The sequence below is a fragment of the Archocentrus centrarchus genome, chromosome 20 (assembly GCF_007364275.1).
Source record: "Archocentrus centrarchus isolate MPI-CPG fArcCen1 chromosome 20, fArcCen1, whole genome shotgun sequence".
NCBI lineage: Eukaryota > Metazoa > Chordata > Actinopteri > Cichliformes > Cichlidae > Archocentrus > Archocentrus centrarchus.
In genome coordinates, this window is record NC_044365.1 from 1,716,113 (window position 1) to 1,731,591 (window position 15,479).

The window sequence follows — 15,479 nt, forward strand, 5'->3', positions numbered from 1 at the left end:
CCAGGTGGAGGAGTTCCAGTATCTCAGGGTCTTGTTCATGAGTGATGGGAGAAGGGAGCGGGAGACTGACAGATGGATCGGGGTTGCTTCTGCAGTGATGCGGACGCTGCACCAGTCTGCCGTGGTGAAGAGGGAGCTGAGTGTGAAAGCGAAGCTGTCAATTTACTGGTCGATCTACATCCCTACCCTCACCTATGGTCACGAGCTTTGGGTAGAATAGGATCGTGAATACAAGCGGCACAAATGAGTTTCTTCTGAAGGGTGGATGGGCTCTCGCTTAGAGATAGGGTGAGGAGTGCAGCCATTTGGGAAGAGCTTAAAGTAGAGCCACTGCTCCTCCGAAAGGAGCCAGTTGAGGTGGTTCGAGCATCTGACTAGGATGCCTCCTGGGCATTTCCTACCAGGAGGAGGCCCCGGGGCAGACCTAGGACACGCTGGAGAGATTATATCTCTTGGCTTGCCTGGGAATTCCTCAGTGTCCCCCCAGATAAGCTGGTGGAGGTGGCTGTGAAGATGGAGGTCTGGGCTTCTCTGCTTAGGTTGCTGGCCCCGTGACCTGGCTCCAGATAAGTGGAAGAGGATGGATGGATGGATGGATAGATGGATGGATTGATGGATTGATTGATTGAAACAACAGACTAAAGCCAGTGTCCTTTGGGGCCTGATGGGAGGAAGACCTCAGAGACTTTTCCAATGTTTCTTTGGTTTATAAAGCACACAATTCATGAAAAAGGTCAAAATATTAATTCTTCATAGTTCCAAATAAAGTGAGAGAAATATGACACCTAATGCAAATCACTAAAGAAGAAACTGTGAACTGATTGTAATGATCAGGTTCTGTAAACATTGTGTAATGGGTCATGTGATCATATTAAGCAGTAAGTCTCATTAATTGTACAGACCCTTTCTGTGCCTGAGAGGCTGGTTAAACTCTTTGGGTTGATCAGCGGTCAGAGTTTGTGTGATGGAGATAAAATAATTACAGGTACAGTTGAAGAGTGGTCAAATATCCACCCACAATTATGCCAGAAGCTTGTTGAGGCTACCAAAAGTCTCTGGTCGAGGTGCAACTTACTAAGAGACATTTAACCAGATAGGAAGAAATCAATAAAAACCCTAAATTACAATGACATGCATACCCATGATGAGGGGATGGAAACTTTCACCACAGCTGTAAGTTTTGGTACTGAAGGGTTCAGGAACAGGTCGTATTCTGCAGATACTCAGTAATGCTGTCTGGATTCACTTAAAGTAACTGAGCACCTGTCTGTCTTTCTCTTTCAGCCTGTCTGTCTGGTCAGTCTCCTGACTGCACGCTGGTCCAGTCCAAAGAAGACGACTTTGACTGGGAGCAGGGAGACACTCGAGACCGCCAGGCCAGCAGCCCCTGGATCCCTGCAGGTACCATCTTCTGAGTTTTAAGCACCTGAACACACCATCAGGAGCGTGCTCCTCCTCAGGTGTTCCTCTGGGAACCTTTCTGAACATTTCTGTTTCTCTGGCTCCTAAAAATCATAGTTTGAGAACATTTTCTCCTGAAATGTTTGTGCTGTGGCACAAATACATTTGTGATCTTTATTCTGCTATTGTTTCCTTTCAGGCGACCAATCATACACTATACTGCCAAAAGTATTCGTTCATCTGCCTTCACTCCTAAACCTGTGGAAGACTTTCCACAGGTTTAGGAGTGTTTATGGGAATTTCTGACCATTCTTCCAGAAGCACATCTGTGAGGTCAGACACTGATGTTGGAGAGAAGGCCTGGCTCACAGTCTCCCTTCTAATCCATCCCAAAGGTGTTCTATCAGGCTGAGGTCAGGACTCTGTGCAGGCCAGTCATGTTCTTCCACACCAAACTGGCTCATCCATGTCTTTATGGAGCTGCTTTGTGCACTGGTGTGCAGTCATGTTGGAACAGGAAGGGGCCATCCCCAAACTGATCCCACAGAGCATCAAATTGTCCCAAATGTCTTGGTATGCTGAAGCATTAAGAGTTCCTTTCACTGGAACTAAGGGGCCGAGCCCAACTCCTGAAAAACACCCCCACACCACAACCCCCCCTCCACCAAACATAAAGCTCTCTACTCACTGTTCTTGAGCTGATCTGAAGGTCACATGAAGGTTGGAGGTCTGTAGTGACTGACTCTGCAGACGCTTCCACTTTGTTATAATCCCACTAACAGCTGACTGTGGAATATTTAGCAGTGACTGGACTTGTTGCACAGGTATCATCCTATCACGGTACCACGCTGGGATTCACTGAGCTCCTGAGAGCGACCCATTCTTTCACTGATGTTTGTAGAAGCAGTCTGCATGCCGAGGTGCTGGTTTATACACCTGTGGAGGTGACTGGAACACCTGGATTCAGTGATCTGGATGGAGAGGGAATACTTTTGGTACTATAGTGTATAGAAGATGAGGTGGCGCTCATAACCCAAACCATGAACTTTTACTAAAACTAGCCCAAAAGGACTGAAGACAAATTCACTCTCCTGGACAGCATGTAGACCGGTTAAGCCATAGTTTGATTTTTTTTTATTTCATGATATCCTTCATGAATGGCTCAGGAGGTTAGAGCAGGTCATCTACTACTCTGAAGGTCAGTGGTTCAATTCCTGGCCCCTCCAAGGTGTCCTTGGGCAAGAAACTGAACCCCAAGTTGCTCATTGGAGTGTGAATGTGTGAATGTTGGATAGAAAGTGTAGAAAAAGTGCTTGTATGAATGGGTGAATGGGGCATGTTGTATCCATGTGTTCTAGGATGTGCACAGAGGTTCTGTAAGAAGGTTTTTTCCAGACCCAGAAGAGAACGTGAGCAGATCTCTGCCCTCGTCTGTCCTCTTGGAGAATAAATCTTGTCTCATTGGATAAGATGTTTTTCTTTCCTGGCCTGGATCCTGTGTGACATGTTCTCACACCCACTAACTTCTCCTGAATATGGAGGTGTCCAGGAGTCCTCCAGTTCCTGAAATTAACTTCATACCTGCAGTCTGGGCTCCACTGCGTTAGCTGTTTAGGGATTACAGCCGGTTTTATACACAGTCCCACATTTTCAGAGGCTCAGAAGTAATTAACCAGCTGACTGATAAAGAGTTCTGTGGTCAGGTGATGTTTCTTCATTATTTCATGACAAATGAAGCAGATAAAAGATCTGGAGTCGATTCCAAGTGCAGAAATCTGTGACGTGATCCTCCACTTTAGCTTTCTACTGAAACGCTCAATATGAACTCCAAAGACACGTGAGTGGAACATCAAAGCAAGTCAAGAAGACTCTCTGGGAGGCAAACGTGCTGCTGTCAAAGACGCCGTCATGAATGGAAACACAACAAGGTGCAAACCTCTGGTTACACTCAAGAACAAGAAGGCCAGATTAGACTTGACCATCTAAAAGAGCCTGCAGAGGGCTGTGAAATCTGTGGACCTCATGATGAAACAAAGATGAACTGAGAAGCTGCGCCCAGCTTCACTCTGATAGCTGTTGATATTACACACCTGTAACACAGTCAGGCAGGTTAATGCCAGGTGTGATCATAATTTCTCCTTTGATCCTGAGCAGCTGAGGAAGACGGCCATGAATGGAGACTGAGTGTTCTCTCTGTAATGAACTATTGAACAGGTCCTTAAATGCAGCGCTGCAGCTGTTTGCACCTGAAAGCAGCACTGAGGGAAAAACTGCTGCAGCCTTTGTGTTATCTACTATTGACCTGCCACTGTGTGTGTGTGTGTGTGTGTGTGTGTGTGTGTGTGTGTGTGTGTGTGTGTGTGTGTGTGTGTGTGTGTGTGTGTGTGTGTGTGTGTGTGTGTGAGCGAGAGTGTGAATCAGTGTGTGAGTTATGGACAGAGAGCGAATGTTCACTATGAGCTGCACAGATAACACTCGCTCTAAGGGTGTGTGTGTGTGTGTGAGAGCGCCACCGTTTGTCACATGCTCACAGAGGTTACGCTGCTGACGAATGAGAATGCAGCACTCTTAAATCACAGAGCCAATCACGTGAGAGACAGGCTGAGCGAGGACACACAGAGAGGAGGTGGTTACTGTCCTGTTTAATGTGAGTTATGGAGGAGGAGGAGGAGGAGGAGGAGGAAGTGAGAGGAGAGTTTGTCACCTTCACTCTTTTCCAATAAAAGAGGCCTTTTTGTGTGTTTCTGTGTGTGTGTGACTAATTGCAGCCAATCTAAGCAATCAGAGAGCAAACAGCTTCTCTCCCAGTGGAAACACACACACACAGACACACACACACCCTCCTCCATGGTTCGATTTCCTCCCAGCTGATGTGTGGACCAGTGAGCAGGGTGAGACAGGGCTTTAAATCTAACAGACCCTCTACAGCAGAGGGCCTCGGATCACCTCCGAAGCCGCCGTCTCTGAGCACTCACTGACGATGGAACTCTGTCCAATCAGAAGCTGTTTGGAGATCATGGATGCTGCGTTCTCCAGGCCACAGAGGAGAGGGACCATCCAGCTTGTTTTCAGCTCAGCTCAAAGCAGCAGCTTGGACATCTGTGAAGGCCCCATTAATGCTGAAGCATATCTCCAGGTTTAGGAGCACCATCTGCTGCCATCCCTGTTTCAGGGCAGGTCGTTTTGATTCCAGCAGACGATGAACAGCCCACCCTGAGCTCGTATTCCAGCAGCACGGCTCCATAACCGGCCTGCGTACAGTCCAGACCATCACCAACTGAAACACCCGGAGCTCCATGGAACCAGAAACACCTTGAAGGAGCCACTGAGCTCCGACGTCACCAGAGTTAAAGAAGATGGCGACACGTAGCTGGAAAAACTTTATTCAAACACATTGCTGCAACAAACTCACAGTGATCAGATTTCCCAGTTTCACCAGCTCATATCTCATCTGGATTTCTTTCAATTAAGTACAGGCCACACCCACCTCTTTTGGAAGGGAGTTTCTACATCATCATCATCATCATCATCATAATGATTAATAAAGGAAACTGTACAAATGTGTTCCTCAGCTATTAAACTGAACAAAATCAGGCCAAGCAGCAGCAACAGGAAGTGATTTTCTTCTTTGAGCACCTACAGAAACAGGCACAAACTGAGCATGTGCAGCAGTCCCAACGCAGCCTGTGGAGGCAGATAGATTTCAGCAGCTGTCTGTGAGGCTGCGGAGTATCAGTGTCACTGCACCACATTCACGCGCTGCGCCCTGACGAGCCTCCACCACCTTTACTTTAAAACTTTAAATGTGTTCTCAGTGGGAGAAAAAAGCCCCATACAGGCGGTGTTCTCCACTGAGACCCATCAGGTTTAATGCTGCAGACACACACACACGCACACACTGAGCTGCAGCAAGGCATTGATTGACCAGTGATTGCAGGCTCCATTTAATGTTCTTATAAATGGTACAAGTTCAATCTAATCTGAGCCGTGTAGCAGCCGCTCTCTCTGCTGTCAGTGTGAACAACAGTAATCTTCTCTAATACCCTTTACTGCTGCACTCACACACACACACACACACACACACACACACACACACACACACACACACACACACTCCCAGTGTTTCAGCCTCTGGACTGAGGATTTTTCTCGCTCTGATTTGTTTCTTTGACTTCCTGACTCGTTAGCAGTTTGTTGCTGCAGATTTCAGTCCACAGCCGAGCGACTGCGTTAGGCATCATCCCCTCCTCGTCAGCCCGTCCCATCTGAATTTTTTAGATCTTTTAACCCGATCCTGGACAGCAGCTTTGTTGATCTTTTAGCGAGTCAGGAGAGCTTAAAGTCGGTCGTCTGGTCAGCTAAAAATAAATGAGTCCAGACCAGATCAGATGCTGCTAACGCCATGACATCACGGGTATATTTAGCTCTGCTTCCAGAGCGGCTGATGCAGCTGGCAGCAGTGAGCCAGCAGGACAATAATTATGAGTTTGGAGGGAAAGCTGTTGAGGCACTGGAAGATGGTCCTGAGGTTTGTCTTTGGTGTTGTGAAGTTGAAAACCAGATGTTCATAAATAGCAGTCTTTACAAAGAGTCTTCAGGGCTCGTTGTGTCAGTTCAGTTAACGCTGCCCATTTCTACACCACCTTTACTTAGTCCGGTCAGACTTGCAGCCAATGGTGACAGGCCAAACCATGATGAATATCAGGACATGTTTCCAGGGCTGCAGTGCCCCCTGGGGTCCTGAGGTCATGTAGTCCAAGTTTGATTTACATAAACTCATCCTTCCCATTTTTCTCAGTGACCAATGCAACACATTCCTTGAAAAAATAAGCCTGATACTGAAGCCAAAAACACGACACAGCACGACAACAATACCGAGCCCTGAGGTGTAGCTTACATCGGTGCAGATGGGAGGGGGGGAACCACAGTCAGAGCGTGAAACCTGCCGAGCTCCAGAGAAATCTGAAATGTCTGGCACTCTCCTTCCAGCCTGACTGAAGGACTCTAAGTTTATTAGTACCTACGATATTAGAGAGTGAGACCCAGTGACCATCTCCCTTTAACAGGAAGAGACCTCCAGGAGGACCAGGGTCAGGGAGGGCAGCCCTCTGATACCATGTTTCAACTGACGCGGTGCCGCACTCGTGCCCGTTCCAATGAACCAGAGAACCACTTACAAATGGGTTTGAGTTTCCGAGCTGATCCTTTACGTCTGAGTGTGGGCGGGTCCTCGTGTGGACAGGAAGCTGAAGCGCACAAACGTGGGAGAACACGTTCCCCTTTCTGTGCTGCAAAAACATTTTAGGGTCCAAACCAAACTACTGCAGCATCTGTGTGCAGCACAGAGGTAAATTATTATTATTATTATTATTATTATTATTATTATATTAATTGCCAGGAAGACGTCAGGCTGCCAGAGGTGCTGGAACCAAGCAGGAAGTGAAGGCTGTGACTTGCTTTGTGTGTTATTGTGGACCGAGGCATTTCAAGAGTCTGATCAGAAGCTGCAGCTTGTTCTGCTGCTCTGGTTCACTTCGGTTCTTCTCAGGTTCTCAGGTGGTGTTGCATGTTGGGTCTGTTTCTGGTTCTGGAAGGTTCTCTGACTGTTGTTTAGTTTTTGTGGTTTTTGGACGGTTTTCCAAGATGCGTGCCTGTCAGTCACAGCTGTAGGCCAATGAAATGCCTCGCTCTCAGGCTGTAATTGATTTGCTCCAATCAGGAATGACCAGGGGGAACATACACACACACACACACATACAGACACACACACAGACACACACACACAGACCGAGAGATGCCTTTGGTGAGTGTGTGTGTCTCTGTGGGGTTCAGGGTATATTAATATTTCTAATAGGGCTGTTATCAGCTCACTGCCAGCTGTACACAGCAAACACACACACAGTGAGGCTCGAAGGCAAATATATACACAACACACACACACACTCGGTCTGTCTGTTGTGTGATAACTCCCACAATGCCTTTCTGTGTCAAAGAGACCTGGAGGTCAAAACCACTTTTCTCTCTCTGAGCATGTGTGTTAAAAAAAACAAGCCGTTGTAAACAACACACACACACACACACACACACACAGAGTTTGTGGCTTTAAAGTGAATTTAAAAAGAGATTACACACACACACACACACACACAGCTGCAGGTAAACAGTGTTTAAAGGTGAGGGAGGGAGAGGAGAGAGTTTAAAGTTTGGACTGTTTGGCAGATAAATAAAAGAAAAGTCTGGGTGTGCGTCTGTGTGTGTGTGTACACGTGCATGTGCATGTGTGTGCACCCGTATGTGTTTCTGTATTTTTGTCTGTTTATTGTGTATATGTGTGTGTGTTTGGGTTAATTAGTGTGTTAAAGGGTTTATCAGCGTGTCAGCATGCAGGAGATTCACTCTTTGAACATGACTCTGAGTGTGTGTGTGTGTGTGTGTGTGTGTGTGTGTGTGTAGTTCGTATAAAGCCACTATCAGCGTCCTGCCAAAACCAATTAAAGCCTCATTCAGGGAGTTTAAACACACGGAGTGACTGCGGCTGAAATCCAGCCAATCAGAGGCGAGGTCATGCTGACACACGAGCTCCCCATTGGCCAGTTTAAATAAATGTGGGATTGCTCCTCAGACCTGTTGGACTGGTGTTCAGTTTTTACATTTGTGTGGATGCTTTCAGAAAGTTTAACATGGAGTCACAGCCTGAAATAAACCTCTGAGAGCAGGAAACACACACACACACACACTTCCTGCTGCTGTGTGTGTGCGTGTGTGTGCGCGCGAGTGAGTAAATACACTGCAGCTGCCTCTCCTCACGTCTCAATACAGCTCGGGTAATAGAATTACCCCCTCCATCTGGGCGCGTGTGTGAGCTGGGTGTGATGTGATTGGTTTACAGATGGCAGGGGTCATCTGTGATTGGCCCACAGGTGAAAGAGGGGCGGGAGGTTAACGAGCGGGAGCGACGCCAGGACACGAACGCGAGCTGTGTGTGTTTGTCTGTCTTCCTGCTTCTGCTCTGATTGGATGATTCAAAGAAAGGCAGGCAGACGTGTGTCTCTGTAGAGGCGTTCAGGTGTCTTTGAAAAGCACGATCATGATGAAGACCTGTCTGAAGTTCATTTACTGATCCACAGCTATATTCAGGACCTCGAGATGAAGCTGAATGATCTGATATTGATTGACAGTAAAGCGGATGAATCAGTTATGGAGAAGCGTGTTTCATTAATGACCAGAAGAGCTCCTCCTCTCCAGGAGTGCGAAAGCCTTTGTTGATCTTCATGAGCTAAAGAGTCAAAGTCAAAGTACTCATCTACTGATTTGTGTTCCCTTTTTATGTCTTTGTGAGGGTGAAGTTGTACACACAGTCATGTTTTCCAGTCTTAAACAGTGAAGAGTCTCTGTGACACACAACCCACCAAGATCCCCCAAAGATCCCCCTCATTCCACTCTCAGCTGCCCCTCTTTTCCACATCCATCCAGCCATCCATCCATCTTCTTCAAGGTTCACAGTTGTGGGGAGGGGAGGAGCCTGTCCCAGCTGCCACAGCATAAGAGGCGGGGTACACTCTGTACAGGTTGCACACACAGGGAGAACATGCAAACACAGAAAGGCCCCAGCCAGATGAGGGATTCAAACCCAGCACCTTCTTGCTGTGAGGCAGCAGTGTTAACCACCTCCCCACATCTACTGAAGGTGCACGCTCACCATCAGCGTGCTGAAGGATGATTGTGTTAGGAATGATTTTCTGTTATTGGGCATAATTTGTTCACTGTGCAACAAATGAGGGAATCCAGACCTTCATAAACAGGAATGGGTTTAAAAAGGGCTGCAGCCTGAATCTGTGCATGTGGACGGTGCTAATAAGCTGTCAATCAAATATCTTCACTGCAATAATTGGAGTGATATTTTTTGCTTTGTGAGACTGTAGGATTGGACCTGAGCCAGAAAGAACCGAAGAATCTGTTCGACCTGCACAGGAGTGAGGATGGTTCTGGTTTAAAGTTGTGGGTCTGTCATGCACTTGGAGAGGTCGATATGTTTGGATCATTTCATTGGTTGGTGGTTTGTAGGTTGATGTTTTACCACAGCGTGCAAAGTCGTCGCTGTGATAAATATGAAGTGTGATTTATGGCACTGTGTTACATTCATGCTGTAGCCTAACGTGTACCTTCCCAGAAAAGAGCAACTCTGATTGGTTTGTTTGGTGTTAGCTCATTGGTTAGCAGGAGGACAGTATAATAAGCTGTAACTGTTCTCTGTGCTAACGAGCATCAGTAACAGCACAGCAGGACGTTACATCACACTGAATGAAACCTGAATTTAGACCGTCTGGAGGACTCCTGCAGGAGGTTTCAAAGGTCAGAGGTCATCGAGGTTCTGAGGTCCTGCTTCAGAGAAGGTGTTTGGGTGTTTCAGAGGTCCTCGTATCTCACATAAACAGAGCCAGTGTGAAGTAAACCAGGATCAGACCCTGAGGCGGGCCCCTCAGAGTTCATACCTGAAGTGTTTCTCTGCTGAATCACACGCTGCTGTTTGCTCTGCAGCATGCCTCAGTTACTAAGGAAACAGCAGGCACACACAGCACGTGTGTTTGCACACACACACACACACACACACACACACACACACACACAGAAGTGTGACCAAATGGGTCGGGATGATCCTGAGAAACAAAGCAAAACATTTCAGTGCCGCACAGACACGTCCAAATATCAGTGCCTCATTGTTTGCCTTCGAGTGCAGGTGTTTAAAGAGACCTGCGAGCAGATCTTCAGGATTAAAGAGTCTGACAGCAGCAGACTGATCGGACCGTTTCAGGGCATTTCCACGGTTCTGACTTTGTGGGTTTGAGGCTCAGACAGCACTGAGTGCGAGCACGGTGAAAGCTGTGGAGCAGCTAAAAACACAAACTAACATCACGTTTTGTTGGCGACATAAAGAACAGACTCCTGGCATTATTTCACAGAGAAGCACATCAAATTACTGAATCACAGAAACGGAGATGTCGCCATCACAGCAGGAACATGAATCATCGTCCGTGGATCCCACTTGCTCCTTTCTGTGATCTTTAAGATTAAAGGATTCCCATCCGAACATCTTCAGATGCTCTGATGCTTGGTGATCTGTGACGGTTCAGTGATAGTTTGGAGATTTGACTTCACACTAAACATCCACCCCGAGCTCCTCCCACACACGGGTTTCCTGCTATGATTTCATCATCAATACAACACTAGAGGGCGCTGGCGTGATAAACTGAAAACCTGCCTTAAATCGATTCTTTGCTGGGCTACAATGCCGAAGGACAACAGGAAGGATGGCTGCTGGGAAAAAAAAATCTGTTCAGTGAAAAACAATGAATTAATGAAAGAGTGGGGGGGCTGCTGTGTTTTTGGAAGCGGGTGAGAGACCCTGGGAGACGAAGAGCTGCAGAAAAGCATTAATGACCTCCATCCACAGGTCAACCTTCAGAAACCATTACCTTTTTTATTTATTCCAAAAAACACTTTATATCCATCCTGGCTGGAGCTCAGAGAATGAAGCACGGAGACGGTCTGTGTGGAAAACAGACACCGCTGTGGATCAAAGGCTGCACCTGATTTATAGCACAAGACAACAGCAGAGCATCAGTGTGAACATGATGCAACACAGTAATCATGTTAGGCAGCACTAACCATCATCCATCCATCCATCTATCTATTTATCTTCCACTCATTTGGGACAGGGTCGCAGGGGCAGCAGCCTAAGCAGAGAAGATCAGACCTCCTCCTTCTCAGCCACCTCCACTAGCTCGTCTGGGAGAACACCAAGGTGTTCCCAGCCAGCCAAGAGATATAGTCTTTCCGGTGTCCTGGTTCTGCTCCAGGGCCTCCCCCGATAGGACATGCCCAGGATGTAAACTGTGTTCATTAGGGGTCCAGGATCCTGCATCACTGCAAAGCCACGACCCCAATCCATCTGTCAACCTCTCACTCCCCTCACTCCTCAATAAGACCCTGAGATACTTATGCTGGTGGTGAATTAACCTTTAGTTATTTACAGCTGACAAACAATGTCAATTAACAGTGTTTACTAAAGGGTTTGATCCTTACAGTAACAAATGATGTTTCTCGTGCTGAAGCTGCAGAACGGTGATGGTGGCAGTGATAATGCTGGTGCTGGTGGTGATGACTGTGATGGTGGTGGTGGCAGTGATGGTGTTAATTAGGGATGGCAACTGATAAGAATTTAGCGATTCCGATTCCATTATCGATATCACTCATCGATTCGATTCCTTATGATTCTCATTGTTTCTCATTATTTATTTATTACACTCACCCATATAATGCATACTGTGTATGCTGTGTACCTTACCGGCTACAAATGTATATAATATTTTGATATCTGTATATAGTGTTTTTGATGTGTGTGTATATGTAAATGTGTGTATTGACATTGATATATATATTTATGTATATAGTGCTTATGTATATGTCTATAGTTTTTTTGCTATTTTATTTTATTTTATTCTGGTGGTGGCAGTGCTGTGGCAGTTATGGCTGTGGCCTTGGTGAGATGTTCACAGTTTTAAAAATGAAATCTGATGAACAGAAACAGCAAAAATGACCAAAGAATCATTTAAATCTGTGAAACATCAAAAACTGAAACCAGTCCAAGCATGTTGTGTTCCCTGCCAAAGAAAAACCGGCTTTGATGTTTTTCCTGAGAAACGGAGTTGAAGCCTTGCATCGATCTTCTGATTGGCTGCAGATAAATGTTCAGTCAGCTGTTTTGTGTCCTGCTAAACATGCAACGAGACGTGAGCGTGAAACAAACGTTAATCAGCAGCAGACGCACAAGCGACTGATTTCAGAATAAACTCATCACAGCTTTTGTTCTCACTCTCTCGTCATCAGTCTGTATTGTCCTCGCTCTCATTTATCTCTCCTCCTCTTCCTGCCATGATTAAACCTCTTGTTTTTCTAATCGATTCTCCTCAAGGTCCATTGATCCGCTGACACGCGCACACACATTAAAACACACTCGTAACCAGGAAATGAAATCAAACAAAAGTCTGCTCTCAGATTAAACAGCTCCAGGAGGAAATCACTGTTTGACGTTTTTTTTGCGTGAGTGTGAAGGTCGATCAGCTTTGTGAAGGAAACACTTTTAAAGGTGGAACACATGATTTGGATCAAACATGAACGCCTGATTTTCTTGTGCTCACAACCTCATAAACCTCAGTGGAAGCTGCAGAGTCCGCGCTCTGCCCTCAAACTTATGTGTGAAACGTCCAAATGTCAGCAGAAACACACGATCAGATCATCCTGCCCCCAAACAGCCAATCAGCACCTGAATCTGCTTTACACAAATGAGCTGATTGTGTTGTAGAGTTCAACAGCAGTTTGAGCTGTGTGATGTTTTCCATGGCATCAGGTGTTTCCTCAGAGCTCCGGTGGGAGGAGCCAAACATGAACCAAGCCCTCATGAACCTGCTGTAGAAGTAAACTTTTTAAACCAGCTCATTATACAACAAATTCAAATGTAACCCCAGCTGTAAACACAATAACCAGAATACTGTCGTACAAATAAAGAAGTGATGAGAGAAGGTTTCAGCTATCTTGGAGTATAGGGGCACCACACACATACCTGCTGATCCCACTCAGCAAATTGGAGCTCCGCCTTCTTGGATGGTCTGTTAGTCCAATGAAGCCACAGCAGCCATATTATTGGTCAGATAATTACATTAAAATGCTCCAAAAGGCTCCAACAGCACAAACAGGTCCAGTTCAGGGACTCCAGTTAGCTGAGGTGAAGCCTAGCAGGCAGTGTCACCATACACCTGTCAGTCAGAGAGGCCACGCCCCTAAAGATCAAACTTTACTTAAACATCCGAGTTACAGACCCCCCCCCCCCAAAAAAAAGCAGTTTCTGTAAACATGTTTATTCTGCTGGAAAGCTTGGACATGGACTGACTCAGTGTGGCGCCTCTGCTGGACTGCAGAGGAACTGCAGGTTCTGTTGCTTTAGTGTTAGCTTCATCTTTCGGGTGATGCTTCACTGAGAAATAACTTTATTCATACTGAACACAGAAACTTAATCAGTCATTAAACTTCTGTCGGCTTCATTAGCAGCTGCTTTAAACACAGAATCATTCAGTCATTCTTTTTCAATTTGATTTTTTGTTTGTCACAAATAATAAAAGGAAACGTGAAGGCTCTGCCGTGGGTAAACGAGTTTGTAGAGAAAACGATCGATCAATTTATTAAAAACTGATCAGCAGACGAAGTGATGGCGACATTTAACAGATCCAACATAACTGACAGCTGATTGAAGGAGCACTGCACTGCTGTTGCCATGGAGACGCCCTTCAACCCATGCACACACATACTCACACTCACACACACACACTGTAAGACGAGTGATTTAAATTTCATAGAAACTTTGCAGAAACAGACATGAAGGGAAAGCACCGAGCTCAGATGATTGACAGCTGCAGTCGTGACACAGAGACGTGAACACACACTAATGAGCATACACACACACACACACACACACATACACACACACACACACACAGGGGAAGAGGGTGCATTAAAGCGAATGCCACACTTTTATTCTGAAGTCTTCCAATTATAGAGTTCCACTGTCGACAAAAGAGCCATTTGTACACACACACACACACTCTCACACACACACACAGGCCGATGAATTATGGATTTTCTGTTTTAATACACTAACGAGTGCCTTTTATTTTCTTATCTCCTCTCGTCAGTGATGATTTCCTGTCTTTTCATCTGTATTTCTTTTCATTTGGGAGTCTGTTTCTCCATCTGGTGACCTCACACATGCTTTTATTTTGGCGGCTGTTGCTGTCTGACTGTTGGCTTTAATAATCAGAATCCATGAGCTGAAATTCTCAATTTTACTTTGACAGTTAATCCTCAACATTCTTTTCACCAAATTGAATTTCTCACACATTTTCGGTTCAGATGTGTTCAGCTTTTTCAGAGCAAACCCCAGCCCTCATGGACACTAAAAGATTTTTGTATTTTGCCTGGTTAGTAATGAGATGTAACTTCCTGTCTGCAGGCTCCTCCTTCCTGTTTGTGAACACATCCGGTCGTTATGGTGGTCAGCGCGCTCAGCTGCTGCTGCCGCCGCTCAGAGAGAATGACACGCACTGCCTCAGCTTCCTGTTTTACCAGGCAGGAGGCCGCGAGGGCGCCACGCCTGCCACACTCAACATCTACATCAAAGGTACGCTGAGATGCTGCGACGCACAGCTTGTCACTGTGGGCGGAGCTTTCAGGTGATCACTTTGTTTTGATTTCCTACAGAGAACAGCAGTCCTTTGGGAATTCCCGTCTTTAACTCATCAGGCCCTGCCTACCACATCTGGAAAGGGGTGGAGCTTGCTGTGTCCACCTTCTGGCCCAATCACTACCAGGTAACGCACCCTAACACAAACACACACTTTTACTGTTGACAGGTGCCACCTGAGTAAAATCAGGTGATACCAGATGGCATTAAACTTCCCATCTGATTGGCTAGAAAGTGTTAGAGTAAGATAAGGTCACACTCATGCTGGTATGTCTACCGCCGAGCCCGGGCGGTTGCACAGTGAAGGTCCCTCCCAAAGACCAGACTGAAGGTCCTCACGTGGCCTGCGAGGTGCAGTGGTCCTCACAGAAACAGATGAACCTGCACACACTCGCTCCGGAGGTGGTTGATCCATATTGAAAGCTCTTTTATGTGGCTTTAAAAGCTCTGCCATCTCCAAACCACACGAGGGCTGCAGCTAATTGGTTCAACACACACACACAAGCACACACTCGGTGTAGAGCAGCAGCAGGAAGTGAGTTTTCCTCACCATGGGAACCTTCTTGTGCCAAAAAACATCCCTTCCTCCCATCGAGAAACTCCACGTTGCAGTCTGTTCCTCTTATTTTCTAACATTTTAGAAATGATTTTGTTTTTCAGGTGTGTGTGTCTGAACATTTATAGTTGATTTGTTGTGATTTGTTTTCCTGTTGCTTTGATTATCAATCAGATGATCCGTCATCCATCAGACACATCGCCATCTCACTCTTTCTGCTCTCTTATT

General features: G+C 46.2%; 1 protein-coding gene across 3 annotated transcripts in view; it reads left to right on the top strand.

The window, feature by feature from the left end:
* LOC115799113 (receptor-type tyrosine-protein phosphatase mu-like) overlaps positions 1–15,479 on the top strand; it is a 144,230-nt gene that overhangs the window by 32,826 nt on the left and 95,925 nt on the right. For all 3 annotated transcript variants that reach the window (XM_030756088.1, XM_030756089.1, XM_030756090.1), the window contains exons 2-4: positions 1,285–1,401; positions 14,465–14,632; positions 14,713–14,822. In XM_030756088.1, the coding sequence (XP_030611948.1) occupies positions 1,285–1,401; positions 14,465–14,632; positions 14,713–14,822 (395 nt within the window). The remainder of the gene's footprint in view (positions 1–1,284; positions 1,402–14,464; positions 14,633–14,712; positions 14,823–15,479) is intronic.